General features: G+C 35.3%; 1 protein-coding gene across 2 annotated transcripts in view; it reads left to right on the forward strand.

Annotated features, from left to right (window-relative positions):
* The window catches only part of LOC139764304 (neutral amino acid transporter 9-like), a 35,580-nt gene that overhangs the window by 11,868 nt on the left and 4,676 nt on the right, over positions 1-19,036 (forward strand). The window contains exons 9-13 of one of the 2 annotated variants that reach the window (XM_071690793.1): positions 870-982; positions 2,999-3,097; positions 4,196-4,300; positions 4,751-4,992; positions 8,088-8,218. In XM_071690793.1, the coding sequence (XP_071546894.1) occupies positions 870-982; positions 2,999-3,097; positions 4,196-4,300; positions 4,751-4,992; positions 8,088-8,218 (690 nt within the window). Of the gene's footprint in view, positions 1-869; positions 983-2,998; positions 3,098-4,195; positions 4,301-4,750; positions 4,993-8,087; positions 8,624-19,036 lie in introns of those variants that run through there. The other variant, XM_071690792.1, reaches the window with a different exon arrangement.

The raw sequence follows: 19,036 nt of genomic DNA on the forward strand, positions 1-19,036 counted from the left end.
CTTAATGTGCTGAGTTAATGATTATGGCCCACTGATGCAGTTAGTGTATTTGGGACATCATTTTTTTCCCCATAGATTTGTTTGTATACCTGAGCAAAGCCTTGGTAGCAGAATAACTCAAGAACAGTACATGATTGAAATTTCATACTTACACCATAGATACCCTTTCTGGAGTAGACAGACTTATTTTTCTGGGTATGTGGTTAAATAGATTTGCCAATTATTTTGGAAATGTTACTTTTACAGCTGTAACTCAGGAGGGCTGAATGATGAGAAGCTTAAATTCATGACATTTGATATTTGTTCTGGACACTACCTTGTTCAAATAAGTATGAAAGAAGAAACGAAATGATTTGTTACGTAGAGAAGAATATCACGGGAAATTTTTTTCTTTAATCTCTCTCTCTCTCTCTCTCTCTCTCTCTCTCTCTCTCTCTCTCTCTCTCTCTCTCTCTCTCTTTCTCTTTCTTCAAATAATTGAAAAATGTTGTTCAGTGTATGTGCCTCTTGGTAGAGTCCTGTATTTTGGTAGTTAAGGCATTTTGTTCGTTCTCACAAAATGACTACCTCTCCCTAATGTGTCGTCTTAGTGTTTCTGCCTAATGTTTGTAACATCCTGCTACTGTCTGTTTGCTCTTACCATTTTGCCAGAGGCAGGGCTAGCATCCCCTGCCTTAATGAGGCAGTAAATAGGTAGCAGATAAATGAGTGAAATAGATGAATAAACCCCTCATACTTTCTCCATTGCAGTTTTCCATCAGTTTCTAAAGTCGTACTTTCCAGTCAGATGGGTTCAGATAATAATGATTTAAAAGTGTAATATAATTGCCATTTTATACAACTTTGATGTAACACTTACATTGATGCAGGTGCAATCTCCGTGATGGTGCTGTATCTCTTTGTTATCTCCAAGGCTGTTGTGTGGGGGATCAACATCAACTTCACAGACGTTAGTGATGCCTTCTATGATCCCCCATTTAAGGTAAGATGCTTATCTTTATTGTTTTAAGACATTAAATGTTCCTTGTGTTTTGCAGAATGAATTTGGCCTTTTTTCAGGTACACATAGATACAGGCATTGTAGAATCATTGTGATTGGTATAATTTTTTACTTTCATGACTGTTGAATGATCAGAGTACAATATTTGTATTGGTGATCATTTCCACACCTAAAAATATTGACCTACCAACCCTTGACTCTAAAGAACATTTGCTGAATGATTCAGCATCATAATGTGGCCCTTGCACAACAAAGAAGGGAGTACTCACTTTTATTTGAAAGATTTATTTCATTTTTATAATTGTCTGGAACCAGTTTTTATGAAAGTCTTAGGGATATCCAGGACCTCTTTCTAAGGCTTCTGCTGCCCTAGACTGCACTACTTACTGTAACAGGGAAATGTGGACCCCTTTGTGGTGAGAACTTCTTTGGCGAGATTGTACTTCCAGTGATACAGCCTTGTCAAAGGTAAATTTTTACTGACAGTGTCACCTCTTGCAGGTAGAGTCCATAAAAACTTATTTGAAGTGTTGGTAGATCATGCACACAGAGAAATCTTTTCGTGAAGAGTTGGTAAAGCATACGTACAAAATAGTAGGTAAACCCTCTAAGCAGTGTACACTTCATTTCATTTGCCATTACCTGTTATCCATGATGTATTTTTACATGAGAACAGTGCTGTCCTTTTAACCATCTTGTGTCAGACAGCCCACTTAAATTTACATCCTTCATCTAAAATTTAAGTCATACTGAATTTAACTGATCTTTATTGGAGTTGATGCTTGATTGTGTTGAGTGGCTGTATATGCTTGATTCAACTCCAAGGAAAGAAGTTACATCTTTCTGTTGCTTATATAAAGATAAGTGTGAAGAGAAAGGAGTTTCAAAAGCCAGCATACGACTAGTGAACTTATAAGGATAAATCTCACATTCAGCAATAGATTTTTTTTGCATGATTTAAAGCTGTAAAAGCCTAGACTTTGAATGTGAAAACATGTAGACGACTGTTCAGTTTTGCTGTTTTTACCATGCAGCTTAATTAAGGATTCATGCAGCATGTTGTTTTATTGCCTTTTTTTTCTTGTAAAACAAACCCTGATATCGTACTATTGCGAGCTGCTTCCTTAACCATGAGAACTAATAATTAGCTTGTTCAGATTATCATCTTGTAGAAATTGAGAAGGAAACAAATTATCATCTTGTAGAAATAGGGAAGGAAAACTGCATCATCACTAGCTGTGGCACTGAAATTCTTGACTGTTGGATTACAAAATCCCTTCTCCCACATAGTGAAGCCACACCATCGCAGCACCACATCTGGCCTATGCAGCAAGACAAAGTAAGGACTGTAGTCCTGACTTGTAGGTTATGAGGTGATTTCAGGCATCACTTCCCCAGATGGCTTTGCTTTGACCTTGGTGTTCAGCTGTGATTTTGCATGAGCTCTTCTGTTGTTGCTAAAAATCAGGAATTATGCAATGAAATGACAGGGCTTCAAATGACTATGATTCATGCAGCATGTTGTTTTATTGCCTTTTTTTTCTTGTAAAACAAACCCTGATATCGTACTATTGCGAGCTGCTTCCTTAACCATGGGAACTGATAATTAGCTTGTTCAGATTATCATCTTGTAGAAATTGAGAAGGAAACAAATTATCATCTTGTAGAAATAGGGAAGGAAAACTGCATCATCACTAGCTGTGGCACTGAAATTCTTGACTGTTGGATTACAAAATCCCTTCTCCCACATAGTGAAGCCACACCATCACAGCACCACATCTGGCCTATGCAGCAAGACAAAGTAAGGACTGTAGTCCTGACTTGTAGGTTATGAGGTGATTTCAGGCATCACTTCCCCAGATGGCTTTGCTTTGACCTTGGTGTTCAGCTGTGATTTTGCATGAGCTCTTCTGTTGTTGCTAAAAATCAGGAATTATGCAATGAAATGATAGGGCTTCAAATGACTATGATTCATAGCTGTTTTTGTTGTCTTTGCAGGGTACATTCATGTGTCTGACTGGGACTTTGTCCTTGGCATACTTCATCCATAATTGTGTCGTCACCATCATGCAAGGCAACAGGCATCAAGAAAACAATGTAAGAATATTCCTGCTTTACTAATACACGCTCCATAGAATTAAAGATTTATAGGGATACTCAAGTTCAGGCTATGCCCATACTTTTCCAGTGCTTTTAGTTAATTCTTGGTAATGAAATAGTTAAGAAATATAAAAATGTGAATTTTTGAATAAAAAGATATGTCTGTGTCTAAAAGGAAAACATAGGAAGATCTTCGCAAGAACCGAATTAGAATGTAGATAAGTGATTTTTTAAGTAGGTAAACAGGTGTAGAAAGAAGGTAAATAAGTAAGAGTGTATTAGACAAGTCTTGATGAATGCTTGTAGCAAGAGATGAAATGTGCTGGAGATGGAGAGCATGATCTGAAGAACTGAATAGAAATGGTGGTTATTAGTACTGGAGCATAAGTATGGACAGAGGAATGAATTTAATGGAAAAGTAGATAATATAAAGAGGAAGTGAGAAGTGCAGAATACTCATGCAGAATAGAAAAGTACAGGGTATCAGTAGGGTGGTGGTAAATGCTGAAGACTGGAGGTGAAACTGGTGTTCATTGAAACTTGAGAAATGTGTTTTCAAGGATGGTTAAATGATCGTGTGTTTGACAAATCAACAAAGGCAGTGGTTGTTATATTATTTAGAGTAAGAGCGTAGTAGGCAAGTGTATGATATGATTAGAAAAAATCATGTTAAAAGGATTAGCGAACCATTTTTACTGGGATACATTTACAAGGGGTTCAAAAGACTTTGGTTTCACATTTGTTATACCCCCTCCTTTTTTCTATCCATATTGTTCTTGACCCCCTCTGTGGTCAGTGAACTGAGATTGGGTCCACATTTGAAGAGCCTTCACAGCTGTCAAAATATAGTAGCAAAGTACTTTTAAGTGCCTGTGAACTGTATTGTTATATATGTTTGTACTGTTAAAGGATATTGTAATGAGGGAGGAAGGAAAATTATCTCATACGTTAGGTACTGTGTGAAACAAACATTTTGTTGTAATATGATTGAAGGAAGTTTTAAGAATATTGAAAGAACATGACTCACTTTGGGTACAGTGTAACACAAACACAGTATCATAATCATAGCTCATGTACATCTGTTTCCTTTCACAGGTTCGAGATCTGACCATTGCATACTTCATGGTTGCTCTTACTTATATACCCATTGGCGTCCTTTTCTACATCTGTTTTCCTCTGCCAAAGTACTGTGTTGTTGATGTAAGTTTTTTATTTTGTATTAACAATGTACTTTTTACTCTAAGCAGTGTAGTCTGTCTGCAATCACTCAACACCCTTGAGGATTTGATGCTTATATATAACCTTGAAGTAATGAAAACAGTATTGTATTGTTACTCTAATACCTCTTTTAAAGAGTTCTACTATGGTGTCATGAAACTCATTGCAGAAAAATATATGAAGAAAGTGAGGAGAACCCTTGTATATTGTTTGTGGAAAATATGCTACATAGATTTGATTATTTTTTAAGCTAACATAAAGAAATGCTTCGAAGAATGTTAAGTTCGAGACTCTATCTAAAGTATTTTTTTTTTAGAAAAAGCTCTCACCTTAAAGTAATATCATCTCTTCAGTGATATATTATTGTTATATTTTTAGACTTGAATATAGCACATGAAATCAACTAAAGAATATCTTTTGATATGTTTACAGAACTTCTTGGACAACTTCCCTCCCCATGATGTTGTATTGGCAGTTGTGCGTGGCTTCCTCTTCTTCCAGATTTTGACTGTGTACCCTCTTCTGGGTTTCTTCATTCGTAACCAGTTATTTACATACTTCTTGGGTGCAAGCTATGAGTACAAACTCTGGCAAGTTAGCCTGCTCAACATATGTTTAATTACTTTCTCGGTTTTGGTCGCCATCCTATATCCTAACATTGGTTTCATCATAAGGTAAGTATTGTAATTGATTGTTCGAGGACTAAAGAAAAATTCCTAATTGTTAGATGATTCTGGATAAGCTCAGTTGGAGTTGTTATAAAAAAATTAATATGATTTGTAATGATTTATTTCAGGCCATGTACTTTCAAATATCTCTTCTCTATATGATAAAGAAATGTCTTTCATATTTTTTTCTCATTCCTCATCTGTTTCCTTGTGCTACCTCGCTGATGCAGGAGACGGCAATTAAGTATAAAAAAAAAAGATAGAACAATTTGAAAAGGAGAGTCATATTCTCTTGAACTGTTGATGTTTCTCTCTAATGTTTACATAAGTTTCTAATTGATTTTCCATTCCCAGCATCAGGAACCTGAATGGAACTTTTTTTCTTAGTTTTTCTTTTCTTTCAAACTATTCGCCATTTCCCGCGTTAGCGAGGTAACGTTAAGAACAGAGGACTGGGCCTTTGAGGAAATATCCTCACCTGGCCCCCTTCTGTGTTCCTTCTTTTGGAAGATTAAAAAAATGAAAGGGGGGGATCTCCAGCCCCCTGCTCCCTCCCCTTTTAGTCGCCTTGTCCGACATGCAGGGAATATGTGGGAAGTATTCTTTCTCCTCTATCCCCAGGGATAATTTTTCCTAGTATCAGTAGTATTTCTGATATCACATTTTTTTTTGCAACTTTGAAATAAGCAGTAAAGCTGCTGACTTTGTTTTGAGAAAGATTCTTTGAATTTGCATTGATTGGTGTGGGCTACCATTATAGGGTTAATGTCAGACAAGGAAATATGTCCTACAACATATGACTTATGACCCTTATAGGACTGCCTTCATATTCTCTATGATGATTTAAAGCTTCATTTTTCTGTGTTTAAAATCCCAGCCAATTTTTAACTCTACAAGTTTTCTTGAGATGTCGCTAACAGTCATATACAGAACATCATAGAGTTCATATAAGTGCCAGACGTATGTGTCCACTATTTTGTTGGTTTAAGAAAAGAAGAATTTAAAGGCTAAGAAGTGGCAGTATAGATCACTGATTATGGAGACTCTTTTGCTGTGGCCGTCCCCTTGAGGGAGTTCCTAAAGTGAATGGGTATCAGATATAAGTAGATAGAGATGTGTTAATATTTTTTTGTGCAGAGAAATTTACATTTGTTGCGAGGCGTGGGCTATGGGTAGAGTTGTGCAGAGGAGGGTGGATGTGCTGAAAATGAGATGTTTGAGGGCAATATGTGGTGTGAGGTGGTTTGATCGAGTAAGTAATAATAGGGTAAGAGAGATGTGTGGTAATAAAAGGAGTGTGGTTGAGAGAGCAGAAGAGGGTGTTTTGAAATGGTTTGGTCACATGGAGAGAATGAGTGAGGAAAGATTGACAAAGAGGATATATGTGTCAGAGGTGGAGGGAACGAGGAGAAGTGGGAGACCAAATTGGAGGTGGAAAGATGGAGTGAAAAAGATTTTGAGTGATCAGGGCCTGAGCATGCAGGAGGGTGAAAGGCAAGCAAGAAATAGAGTGAATTGGAATGATGTGGTATACAGGGATTGACTTGCTGTCAGTGGATTGAACCAGGGCATGTGAAGCATCTGGGGTAAACCATGGAAAATTCTGTGGGGCCTGGATGTGGAAAGGGAGCTGTGGTTTCGGTGCATTATTACATGACAGCTAGAGACTGAGTGTGAACGAATGTGGCCTTTGTTGTCTTTTCCTAGCACTACCTTGTGCACATGAGGGGGGAGGAGGTTGTTATTTCATGTGTAGCGGGGTGGCGATGGGAATGAATAAAGGCAGACAGTATGAATTATGTACGTGTGTATATATGTATATGTTTGTGTGTGTATATATATGTATATGTTGAGATGTATAGGTATGTATATTTGCGTGTGTGGACACATATGTATATACATGTGTATGTGGGTGGGTTGGGCCATTCTTTCGCCGGTTTCCTTGTGCTACCTCGCTAACACGGGAGACAGCGACAAAGCAAAAAAATAAGTTCTGTATGTGTGAATAACTTGGAAACACGTAAAGAATATGTACAATTATTAGAAAATATATAGATGGAAAAAGTAAGATAAATAGAAGAATGTGTGTGTGTGTAGTGTGAAATGAATGACTGGAAAAAATTTTGATTTTGTAGTATGTAATGTGATCACTCTGCAAGTGAAAAAGTCACTTTCATTGAAATCTGTCATCAGAGCACAATCATGTCAAAGACCTTCTTAACTCCATAAGAGTCCATCATGCTCCTGTCACTGATTGTAGTGTAGCTTTCAAGCTGCAGAAGACCCTGGAGTGGGCTTTGGTTATACAGTAATGATATTGAGCATTGAAGAATGAATGGAAAGAGGTCATAATCTAGAAGGGCAAAAATGAGTGTGCATGGTGGTATAGTATTCCTGATAGTGTTGTGTGCGTCCAAGGCATGGACTTTACATGAGAATTATGGGAGAGATTGCTTGTATTGGAAATGAAATGTTGTGAGGGAGGTTGATCAAGTCACTAATGGTAGGATGAGAGGTGTTGGTATAAGAAGAGTATGGTCAGGAGCTGAAGTGGTTCGGACATATGAAGAGAATGACTGGAGGGAGGTTGACAAAGAGGATATGTGTGTTCGGAGTGGATAGGACAAGGAGAAGGAGAGACTAATTTGGAAATGAGGATGGAGTGAATGAGATTTTGAGTGCTCAGTGCCTGCATATACATGAGGGTGAAGGCTATGAATGGGGGAGAGTAAATTGGAGTGATGTATACATAGGGCAATGTACTGAACACCAGGGCACTTAAAGAAACTTGGGAAACCACAGAAAGGTCTGTGAAGCCTAGTTGTGGATAGGGGTCTGTGGGTTTAGTCCATTGTACATGACAGCTAGAGAACAGATGTGATTGGATGAAGCCATTTCTTCATCTGCTCCTGGCACTACTTTTCGAAAGTGGGGAAATGGCAGAGTCTTCTCATTTGACTTCCTGAAGTAGTGTTCTTACTCCCCTGTCCTTTTGAATGAAGTAAATTTGGAGTAATGAACCATGTGAGTTGAATGTTTTCAGGTGATGTGTGAGAGATGGAGAGTGTTTCCTTTTACCATGATTTTTTTTTTTTTTTCAGATGGATTGGAGCCATAACTGGGTTAGCATACATATTTGTGTTACCATGTGTGACCTATATGTTAGCTCTCCATAGACAAAGTCAACTCAGCTGGTATCATATTGTAATTCATCTTGGCATCATTATGATGGGTATTGCAAATTTTGTTTCTCAGTTCTTCATTGAATAACCGGTGCCACTGTTATATATATATATATATATATATATATATATATATATATATATATATATATATATATATATATATTGGAAGGGATCACAATTTTGCGTGTGATCAAGATATTCCTATGAGTCCACGGGGAAAATGAAACACGAAAAGTTCCCAAGTGCACTTTCGTGTAATAATCACATCATCAATCACATGTTTACCAAATGGCGTCCTAGCTTCGTCTCTTCGATGTATATCAACTGACTGTTATATTCCTCTCTTGTGTCTCCCCTGATGATGTGATTATTACACGAGAGTGCACTTGGGAACTTTTCGTGTTTCATTTTCCCCATGGACTCATAGGAATGTATATATATATGTGTGTGTGTGTGTGTGTGTGTACATATATAGTATATAGTATATATATATATATATATATATATATATATATATATATATATATATATATATATATATATATTGTGAAAATATAATGTTTATCATGACAAATTTGGCAGTGTTGTAATTTATTAAAGATTTCATGGAGATTGTGTAGAAATGCTTGTGCTTTATGCATTTTATTTAATTTCATATTGATATTGTTACCCTAGTGTCCATGAACAATGTCAGATAATAACTATTTGTATGTCCAAAACGAATTACTTTTTTTAATCAGAACCAGATAAGCTGGTTGTTTTCCAAATTGCAAAAAATTCATTCCCGTATTTTTATGAATGGTTGTTTTTCTCTATAAGCACATAGAAAGAAATAGAGAAAAATACCAACTTAGGCAAGCTGAAAAGCACACATGTAGCTATACATACATAGTTAAAACATTCATATGATCCTTTGCTAAGCACTTCAATTTTTTGTATTGATGGGATGGATACTTGAAAGTTAAGGCACAGTTTAGTAGCATCCTTTGAGTAAAGGCAGTACTATTAATGAGGGTTAGAACTCACCATGATACCTCCAAAGCCAGTAGTTTACAGGCTTCATTTTCCAAATAATAATTGGTTTATTTTGGAAATGTGTAGTCTCTTCCATTATAAAATTTGGTTTGCTTGTCTTTCAGCATTTCTTGTATGCTGAATTATTTTTGTTTATTTATTAGCATTTTATATTTAGATTTTATTAAAGACATATGACTGACATGAACTAAAGTTTGCTGCACTTACATATCTAAGGATTTTATGTGCATTATATACGTAGTTGCTGTTACTATGATTAGTTATTTAACAAGAAAATATCTAGTGTATTTTACTTCATGTACTCACTGCTAAGTGATTCAAGATAAAAGAGACTGGTTCTCTAACCAATTTTTTTTTTTTTTAACTCTGAGATAAAAACTAATAGCTTAGATAAATGATATGTTTATTTTAAGACTATCTGAAATATTTGCATCCCTAGAGAGTCAGATGGAGCAGTAAAGAAGCTCGTGTTTCCCCTTTTGCTTGGGCTGGATGATATCCATTCTGCTCATAAATTGAGGTTTTTTCTGTCTTTACCTTTTTGAGTGAATGAAGCCATTTCTTCATCTGTTCATGGCACTGTCTCATTAACATGGGCAAACAATGAAAAGACTTCTGTGATAGTTTGTTCAAAAATTTTTATATATCTCTATGTTGATTTTTTATGTTTTTGTGTATTGATTCTTTGTATCTGCTTCTTCTAATTGATAGGTAGGTATCAAGACATATGATTTGATAAATTTTACATAACCATAAGTGATAGTAACTCAAGATTCTTCGTAGACTTATATTTAGAATGTCTGTCATATTAGGTGATACCTTGGTCCTTATTGTTTCACCGTAAAGGTTATTCATTTCACCTAAGTAATAGAGAAGTGCTTGAAATAGAATAAATGGAATAGATATGTTACAGCATATGGGGAGCAGTATGAAACGATGGATAGCCTTAGAGAAGTGTTTAGCATAGAATGAATGGGCTTGATATGTTACACCATATAGGGGTTAGTATTCTAATGATAAACTGAACCTGATCTAGGCATGGATAGTCTTTGGGTCTTATCCATGGATGATTGGTTCTGTTTTCAGTGAATTGTACGTGAAAGCTGGGGAGTTTATGTGAGCATAGTAGACTGTTGTTTGTCTGTTTCAGGTGCTACCTTTCTTGGGAAGAAATATGAAAAAATTATCATGTTAGTAGCAAAATAAGGAGAGCATATAGGTAAGTGGTAACATGCCAAGATATGCTTGAAATGAAATCCCTGAGGATGATAGAGGATGTTATGTGGAGTAATCGTATAAGAAATGAGTCATAGGGAATTGTGGTTGTAAGTGCAGTTGAATTGAAAGGGCTGTCCCTGGTGTGTTGAAATGGTTTGGCCATATGATGAGAATCTGTTAAGATAAATTGATAAAGGGGATCTATGTGTCAGAAGTGGAGGGAGTCTGAGAAGGAGGGATGGAGTAAAGAAGGTTTTAGGATATTGGAACATTCCAGAGGGCAAGTGGTGTCCATTTGTTTGAAAGAACTGGAGCTGTTGATTTGTCAAATCAAGGCATATGAGGTAAGCTATGAATAGTCCGATGGACTTGGCTGTGGGTAGTAGTGTTTAGGTTTGATATATTATATTTGACAGCTAGACTCTAAATATGGATGGATAAGATCATTAATCATTTATTTTCCACACTGCCTTGCTAAGGCAAAAAAGCAGTTAGATGAAAAAATTAACTCAGTCAAATTTATGTATTATATTCAGAGTCCACTTAACTCATGCAAAGGTATGTATTGTATTCAGAGTCCACTCGGTACTTAAGACTATTCTTCTTTCTTATTCCTGACAGTTAAAATGGTCATTTATATAAACTGTATAATTAGTGAACTGGCATTACCGGATTCAGCATGCTTAAGGTTACTCCGTGAGTGAAAAGTCACTATTGGTGAGGCTGTATCTTTAGAATTACTGTCATATTAAAAATCTTCTCACTCCAAAGATGTCTACACTTCCCAACTACTGGAAGTAGCACAGCTGTAGGATGCAGGAGCCTTTAGAAAGGCCTTGTGTGATACCAAAACCATTTCATAGAAAGTGGTCCTGGAGTCATTATAGATAAAGTTTGTAAATTTTACTTAATGTCTTATAAACTTATCTAAGTTCTCGTATGGGACTACCTTTTTGTCTAGCAGTTCTTCACTTATTGCTTTACATTAAGCATTCAAGTAGTCCTTTCATCTCCAACTTCAAATTCTGTATGTTTTCAATTATTGTGGTAGAACATACAATTGTAAATATTAGTAGATTGAAATTCATCCTTTGACCATCTTATTGCTCCCCAGTAACTCAATTCTTATAACTGGAAAAATGTAGTTTATCTCCATTTTTGTTTTTTAGTCTTTTTTGTGAAGTGTAATTTTACAGTTTGGCATTATTTAACTCCGGTACTGTTATCCACCCTATTTTTGGCTTGTGGTAGTGGTTTCATATCTGGATAAAATTTTGGATTAATGAAATGAATAACTTATGATTTTGGTTCATGGTGTATAATACATCCTCTACTTTTCTGAGCAAAGTAGGTTTTTTCCGTTTTTCATATTTGGTTTTGCTAGGTTTAATTTTACTTCATAATATTTCATGCTTTTCATATCTTGCATTTCATATATATTATATTCAGAACGGATTTTATTCATACTTCGTTTTGATATACAGTTTCGTATGTAATTTGGGTAGTTTATGAAAGCAATTGAGATGGCTAAAGTCAGTTTTTTTACAGGTGGATAAACATAGGCAATTTACAGCCTTCATGGCATTCAGAGACATAATTGATATTAGCAGAAAATGTGTTACTAAACATGAGTAGTGTTTGACTATCAAATTAACAAAAGTTTTACAGTTTTCACATATATGACATAAGAAGTACCATTAGTTTGAAAGTCAGTTTACATAGTCTCTCTTTGTGTAAATTTCATTTTGAAATCAGGTGAATGAACCACATTAGATGCTTTTGATCATTGGTATTATGGAGGACTTGTGTTGATGGAAATATCTGGGGAGAAATGTTATATGCAGTACATCATCCACATCCATACATTGCTTATTTCGACTTCACATAATAGTCCAAAATAGATTACAATTAGTGTTTTTTTGTATGTGTGAATTTTGGTTAAAGAATGGATTTTGTTCATACCAAGCACATCCTGGGTAACTTATTTTTCCAATGAAGATGTAATAGTATAGCAAGAAAAAATGCTTTATTTTTGGTTATGAAATTTCTTGTATATTGATGATGATAATATTCATGTGCTACTTTGCATTTTCTGTAGGAATAGTAAGCTACCAGTACTCTCAGGTACTCGCCTCATTGAAATTATGTTTAGTTCTTAAGTTATTGTAGAAGAATAGTGAGTGTACTGCAGAAAATTGAGTGTCCATTACTCTTCAGAGCCAGTGTCTCTCTTGATATTTTGACATTAATTTACCAAGATCTTTTGTTGGACATGAATGGTTTGAATCATCACCATAACTAATTGGGATGAAATTTTCTTGTATGATCTGTGAGCAACTACTGGTAGATTCCCTCAAATTCCCTCCATATCATCAATCAGCTCAGCTCTTTTTTTTCATGATGACAGCAGATTTAACTGATGCTGAAGATTTCACTGCATCACTGATTTGCTTCTTATCCTGTAAGATGGTCAAGGTCATCAGTTGCAAAAGTACTTACTCACATGCAATAGCCATTACTAGCTTGCTGCCTTCATGCTGGGCAATTATCTTTAATTTCAGATCAAGAATAATTGCAGGAGACACATATGGGCATTTTGTAAACACAGTGGCACCATCGTAAAGTGAGAAAATTGTAAGTCGTGGAGCACCTGTAATAATTACCAAAGAGAGAAGGGATTACATGAATGCTTTTGTAGGCTCCTTGAATTACATGAGACAATCCTCTTCTTACAAAGAAAATGCTCAAAACGGTCATCCATTTGAACGTAACTATTTTCAATCAAAAATGACCTGTCCAACATCAGCACAGGTTTTCCATTAGACTTTACAATAGTGGTTGTGAGTAGAGGTGCCATTTATAAATATTTTTTAGTAAAGATGAGTCACATTAGATATGATATATGGGGATCCTTTCCTTTTGTAAATGATGAATTTGAATATCTCATAAATTCATGGTACCAGAATTTTCCCTACATTATGTGATGAAGAAATTATAAATTTTGCAACCAACAGAATATAGAGAAAGGATTACATGAATGCTTCTGTAGGTTCCTTGAATTACATGAGACAATCCTCTTACAAAGAAAATGCTCAAAACAGTCATCCATTTGAACTTAACTATTTTCAATCAAAAATGACCTATCCAACATCAGCACAGGTTTTCCATTAGACTTTACAATAGTGGTTGTGAGTAGAGGTGCCATTTATAAATATTTTTTAGTAAAGATGAGTCACGTTAGATATGATATATGGGGATCCTTTCCTTTTGTAAATGATGAATTTGAATATCTCATAAATTCATGGTACCAGAATTTTCCCTACATTATGTGATGAAGAAATTATAAATTTTACAACCAACAGAATATAGTCTCAGTTTGTTTCAAGTGTGGCATGTGTTTCTTTTTTATTGTTTGATACATCTTCGCCAGTTCTAAATTGTGACTAAGAGGCACAGAACTGAAGAATGTTATTGATATCAAAGATTCATCCCTCTGTCTTTTAGTTTAACATGTGATAGTTCATGTAGTTCAGCTTTTTCAGGTATTTCTTCTCATAGGTGGACGTAATTACTTCAGCATTTATGATTCATTTTTAAGTTGTTCATATTTTGATGTACTAATGATATTAGGAGACCAGTTCGAGGAGAAGTTTACAATTTTAAAAGTCTAAAATCTGCTGTTGCCTGGAAGTAGTCAAATCATTGGTCACATTAGATTAGATATGTAGGTGATTAAGTAAAGGGTGGACTTTGATATGACTATTCTGAATTCAGTCAGAAAGTTTTTTCACTATGGTGGCAATGTAAAGAGAAGATGGATTTGGTTTGGGCCAAACTAATAGTCGTAAGATTTAAGCAAAGATAAACATATGGTGTATTGTAACTGAGCTTTCTTTGTAAGTTCAAAATGTTTTGGTCTGATGTGTAAAAGTCTCAGGAGATTAATTTCTTCAGTATTCCTGAGGTAATGTTCGAATGTTTTCAAAATACATTTGGAAGTTGTAAGATAATTTTTGATAACTGTTTAGGGTTGTGCAGATGCAATACATTTTTGAACTGCTGTGTATAGTAGACAAGCACTGTATGTTGGAATGCTTGCATAAAAGTCTGTTTGTGTAAAAGTAAAAATATGGGTATAAATGATACCTCGCAAATGCGGGAGACAGCGACAAAGCAAAATAAATAAAAAATAAAATAAAATGATAGCCATAAGTTTTTAGGTAAATGATTGGAATCTATAGTGACAGATGGCATAGAGGCAATATACTGTTTGTATTCATGCTCTATATAGTTAATGTTTCAATGGAAAAGAGCTCATCAAATAGATATTTTTGTATTTTAGAAATTATTTATATTGAAGTTAATTGGACAGGACTAAGGAAAGTTTTAACTCATGATGTGTGGCTAAGATAATGATATTTAGATATTTAACTTTGGAGAGAGTCCTTGTATGAGAGTAATTGTTGGTATAAAAGAATACCGGAGTGTGCCAGGACTTTAAGTCACCAAGAGAGTTTGATATTTTTTTGGATGTGGCATTTTGTATTTTGGAGGTGGTGATGTCACTGTGGGGCATTCCAGATCATAGTAAACCAGACTCGAGTTACCTCATTCATTGAAGATGCTGTTGTAATTATCTGTAGAGAAGAACGTGTTTAGTTTGAAAAGATTTTAAAGTTGATGAGTTCAGATATTTTAAGAAACAGTCTAAAAGAATAATGGAGGGAAAGTCAAAATTAAGACTATATTCATGTGGTGGATAAGGATTAGCATCCTACTATCAGCTCTGTTGAAAAGGGAAATTTAATTGTAACTTTGCTGGAGGCTTATGCAGAATACACTAACTATATGTTATGCATGTTTGTAAAACTTCTTTTCGAGAAAGTCCAAGAAGGTAAGAAAGTCTAGGAAGAGAGAACGTTACCTGGGAGGGCAGAAATGGACATGTTTAAAGGTATACTTGTCCCTACAATATTATATGGATACGAGGCATGGGCTATAGATGAGGATGTGCACTGGAGGGTGGATGTGTTGGTGTATGAAATGTTTGAGAACAGTGTATGGTGTGAGGTGATTTGATCAAGTAAGTAATGAAAGGGCATTGAGAGAACTGAAGTAGGTGTGCTGAAATGGTTGGGATGTACTGAGTGAGGAAAGGTTAACAGAGAAGATATATGTGTCAGAAGTGGAGGGAACAAGGAGAACAGAAAAACTAAATTGGAGATGGAAGGATGGAGTGAAATAAATTTTGAGTGATTGGGACCTAAACATTACTGAAAAAGCATATTCTGGATTATTTTCATGCATTATAGCATCTTTTGTGGTACTAAAGATAATGTTTACCTTGAAAACAAATCTGAATACTCCAGTTGGCCCAGTGATTAGTCTGCTATATCCCAAAATGTAGTAACATACATTAAGAAATGCCGTGGCTAAGTCATGCTCACTAAGTGCAAGGAATATGACAAAAATGAAACGTTCTTTGATTGGGAAATGGAAAAACAATTTTGATGATCTTTATGGAATGTCAGAATAACAAACAGATGCCTTTAATCTCAAGTGTGATTCTTGCGATGGCTCTGAAGGCAAAGTTTCTACAAAATGAGCCTATACTGTTTTATTTCATGGTGGAAGTGAAAAGGGGAAACTAAAGGAATTGTCTGGAACAAGTTCTTATTTTCCCCATGTACTGTTAGGTTCACTGTACATGCATTTTTCCAGAAATGCAATATCCATCCCTTATGCATAGCAGAGTAGGCCTTAGGTGAATAATAGTTGATGAGCTTTAAAAGTGTTCTGTGTGTGTTTCTGGAAGTGGGAACAAACATTATTCTCAATAGTATTTATGATGCATTATTAAGAAGCATTGTAGTAGTGTGCTAGTATTTTTTTCTCTCTCTCAGTCACATGATATGATTCGATGGATGTATTTATGCAAGTGAGCTGGAAGGCTGCGTGCCATTGATCTATGTCATTTTAGTGGGAATGAAAAGACAATGAATGAAAAATGATTTATTTTGTTGTGGTAAAAAAGATTTTTATGGCAGTTTAGGAAATGAGTATACACCACATCATAAACTGTCTTGTGATAGGAATGGCTTGAATGCATTCACTGTCTTGTGTCCTCTTTTTTAAAAGAATATCTTTACAAGATATTTGAATGTACTTTAGTTCCACACATACCAGTTTATATACTTCATATAGATAGGCAGTCACATCCACTATATATATTCAGAATTTGGTTTGAGCACTTTTTGTTTCTTCACTCTGATGACATTATGTTCTGGGCATAAGTTACAGTTTCTATTTCAAGAGCTGTTTTTATTATAATTTTGAAGCATTCTGTACTTATCTATAAACAAAATAATCTTGATAGGATGATATGTATATAAATCAGTGTTTTTCAACCAGGATTCTCTGTAACCAGTCCTTTAAGTGTTCTGCAAAATTCTGTAATTATAAAGAAAATGGAAGCCTTGTTGTCCCTGATTTATAAATCGAGCTCTTTCAATTTGAGCTTAGCTAATGGTTACCATAAGATTGGTCTTGAAGCACTAGAATTAAAATGGGTGGAAAAGATCAGGGTTCCACAGAATATTATATGATGCTTACAGGGTTACCAAGCCAAGAAAAGGAAAAACTCTGACATATGCTACAGATTTTATTAGTTTAGATGTCTCATTCCAGAAGCTAGTATTTTAGCATGATTTTTATATGGATAATACGGAGGTAATTACTGTTAATGTGTCATTCCAGAAATTAGTATTCTTCGCCTTTTTCCTCGCCATAGTTTCCTTTTTGTATTGAAGATGGGGGAAATACATAAGGAATATATTACTGGTTTTCCTTGTTGGTCACAATGGATGGCATTGTAGGTACCGCTACAGGTCAGCTGCAATTGGTCTTTCATACTTAGAGTGCACAGTCTTTGACTGCAATGCTTTTGAATGTAGGATTACTCTTGAGCCTTCATTTCATTAAATCCAGCAAGCCATGTACACATCTGTGATAGCTGTTAGAAAATGGCTTTGCTGTTATGCTTTCACTATCTGCACACTAGTATGTAGTGCAGTGCTGCTGGTACGAGTCTCCACCTTTATGTGGTGATACTGTTCATAAAAAGTCACCTTAGTGAGGTTTTGTCTTTGTCATGGACAAAAAGAACTCCAGGATAGCCGAGGAAATTCTGATTCAATTACAGCCTTAAAGCTGCAGGAACCCCATAAAAAAGGACTTGGGGGTTTTATAGTATATTAATATTATTGTAGTGCTCTGGCTCTTTTTGGATTGTTTTAATTAAAGAAAAGACATGATTATCAGAAGCCTCACTTATTGCATAGCACTTAGTTACTTCATTGATTTGAAAACACTTTCAGTTTGATCAGGGTTTTCAGTGAACTGAATGAGCTTTATTCTACCTGTGAATGTGGTCCTGCTTTTTTTATATGAGTTACTTTGATCATCTAGAAATTTCACAGGGTGAACAGATGAATTTGTTCCATTGCTGAGATACAATATTCACAGTTACTTTGATTTCAGTACTGTTGTTGGGTAAGGCATAAGATGTACAAACATCATCTGAGTCATGATTCCTTTATGTAGACGAATATTTCTTTGTTTACATAAAAGATATCATGCTGAATTCCAACATCCGAGATGTTTAGTGCTGTATGTCTACTCCTCTCTGCCAGTTATATTACCTTCTGGGTACTGCAGCCCTTTTGAAAAGTCACAGAATTATCTTTTGCGCATCAACATTATGTAATCTGTATAGCATATAGTAAATATCTGACTTTCCTTTTTAACTATTTCATATTTGAAGGTTTTACCTACCGTGCATCCGTTCAAGCAAGCTGTTTGAATATTGGGTGTTGTATTTCCTTTTACATAGTGATTTTTATATAGCAGTGGTACAGTGGGAGTGTAAGGAATTAGTTTTTGCTCATCTTCAGAAATGCAATTGTTCTGTAAAGTACTCTTCTGTACTTAATATTCCAGTGTTCATTGAATAAGGAAAAGATTTTGTTTTATTACAAGATGCAAAAGTTCTATAGAATACTCATCTTTTCTCGAGTGTACGTTCATATGATATGTGTCTCATCTTTATATGCTCTTGAAAATTTTATCTTGAGTTTTACATATCTTCCTTGGAGTCTTTGGTGAAGAAATAAATTTTATTGTTAAGAAAGGTGATACCAACGTTTGTATTAACTTTATGTCATTAGAAGAGAAGAGGCTTTTTTCTTCACTTTAACAAGGTATGTGCTAACAGACTGTGATACTTAATAGGTGATTCACTCAAGTTTTGGTGTTTCCTCTGCATTTAACTGGAAGTGGCTTTATGGGTTTAGAAAAATGCACCGGCCTCTTGGTTGTTGTTTATTAGTTGGTATAGCCTTAAAGCTTGTACTGCACTCTCTGATATATTTTCAGGTTGTTGTTTTTGATGACTGCTGTCTAATGCAGCTTCAGATGCAGGACTGACAGTTAACTCAAAATTGTCAAGATTTGTGTGCTTGTGTTTAACATGCAAATGTAAAAGTCTTCAACTCCTTCATAACCTTTTTTTCTGAAGCAGTGACTGAAGAACAGAATAATTTCTTAATCTCTTT

Source organism: Panulirus ornatus, chromosome 49, assembly GCF_036320965.1.
Source record: "Panulirus ornatus isolate Po-2019 chromosome 49, ASM3632096v1, whole genome shotgun sequence".
NCBI classification, from domain to species: Eukaryota; Metazoa; Arthropoda; class Malacostraca; order Decapoda; family Palinuridae; genus Panulirus; species Panulirus ornatus.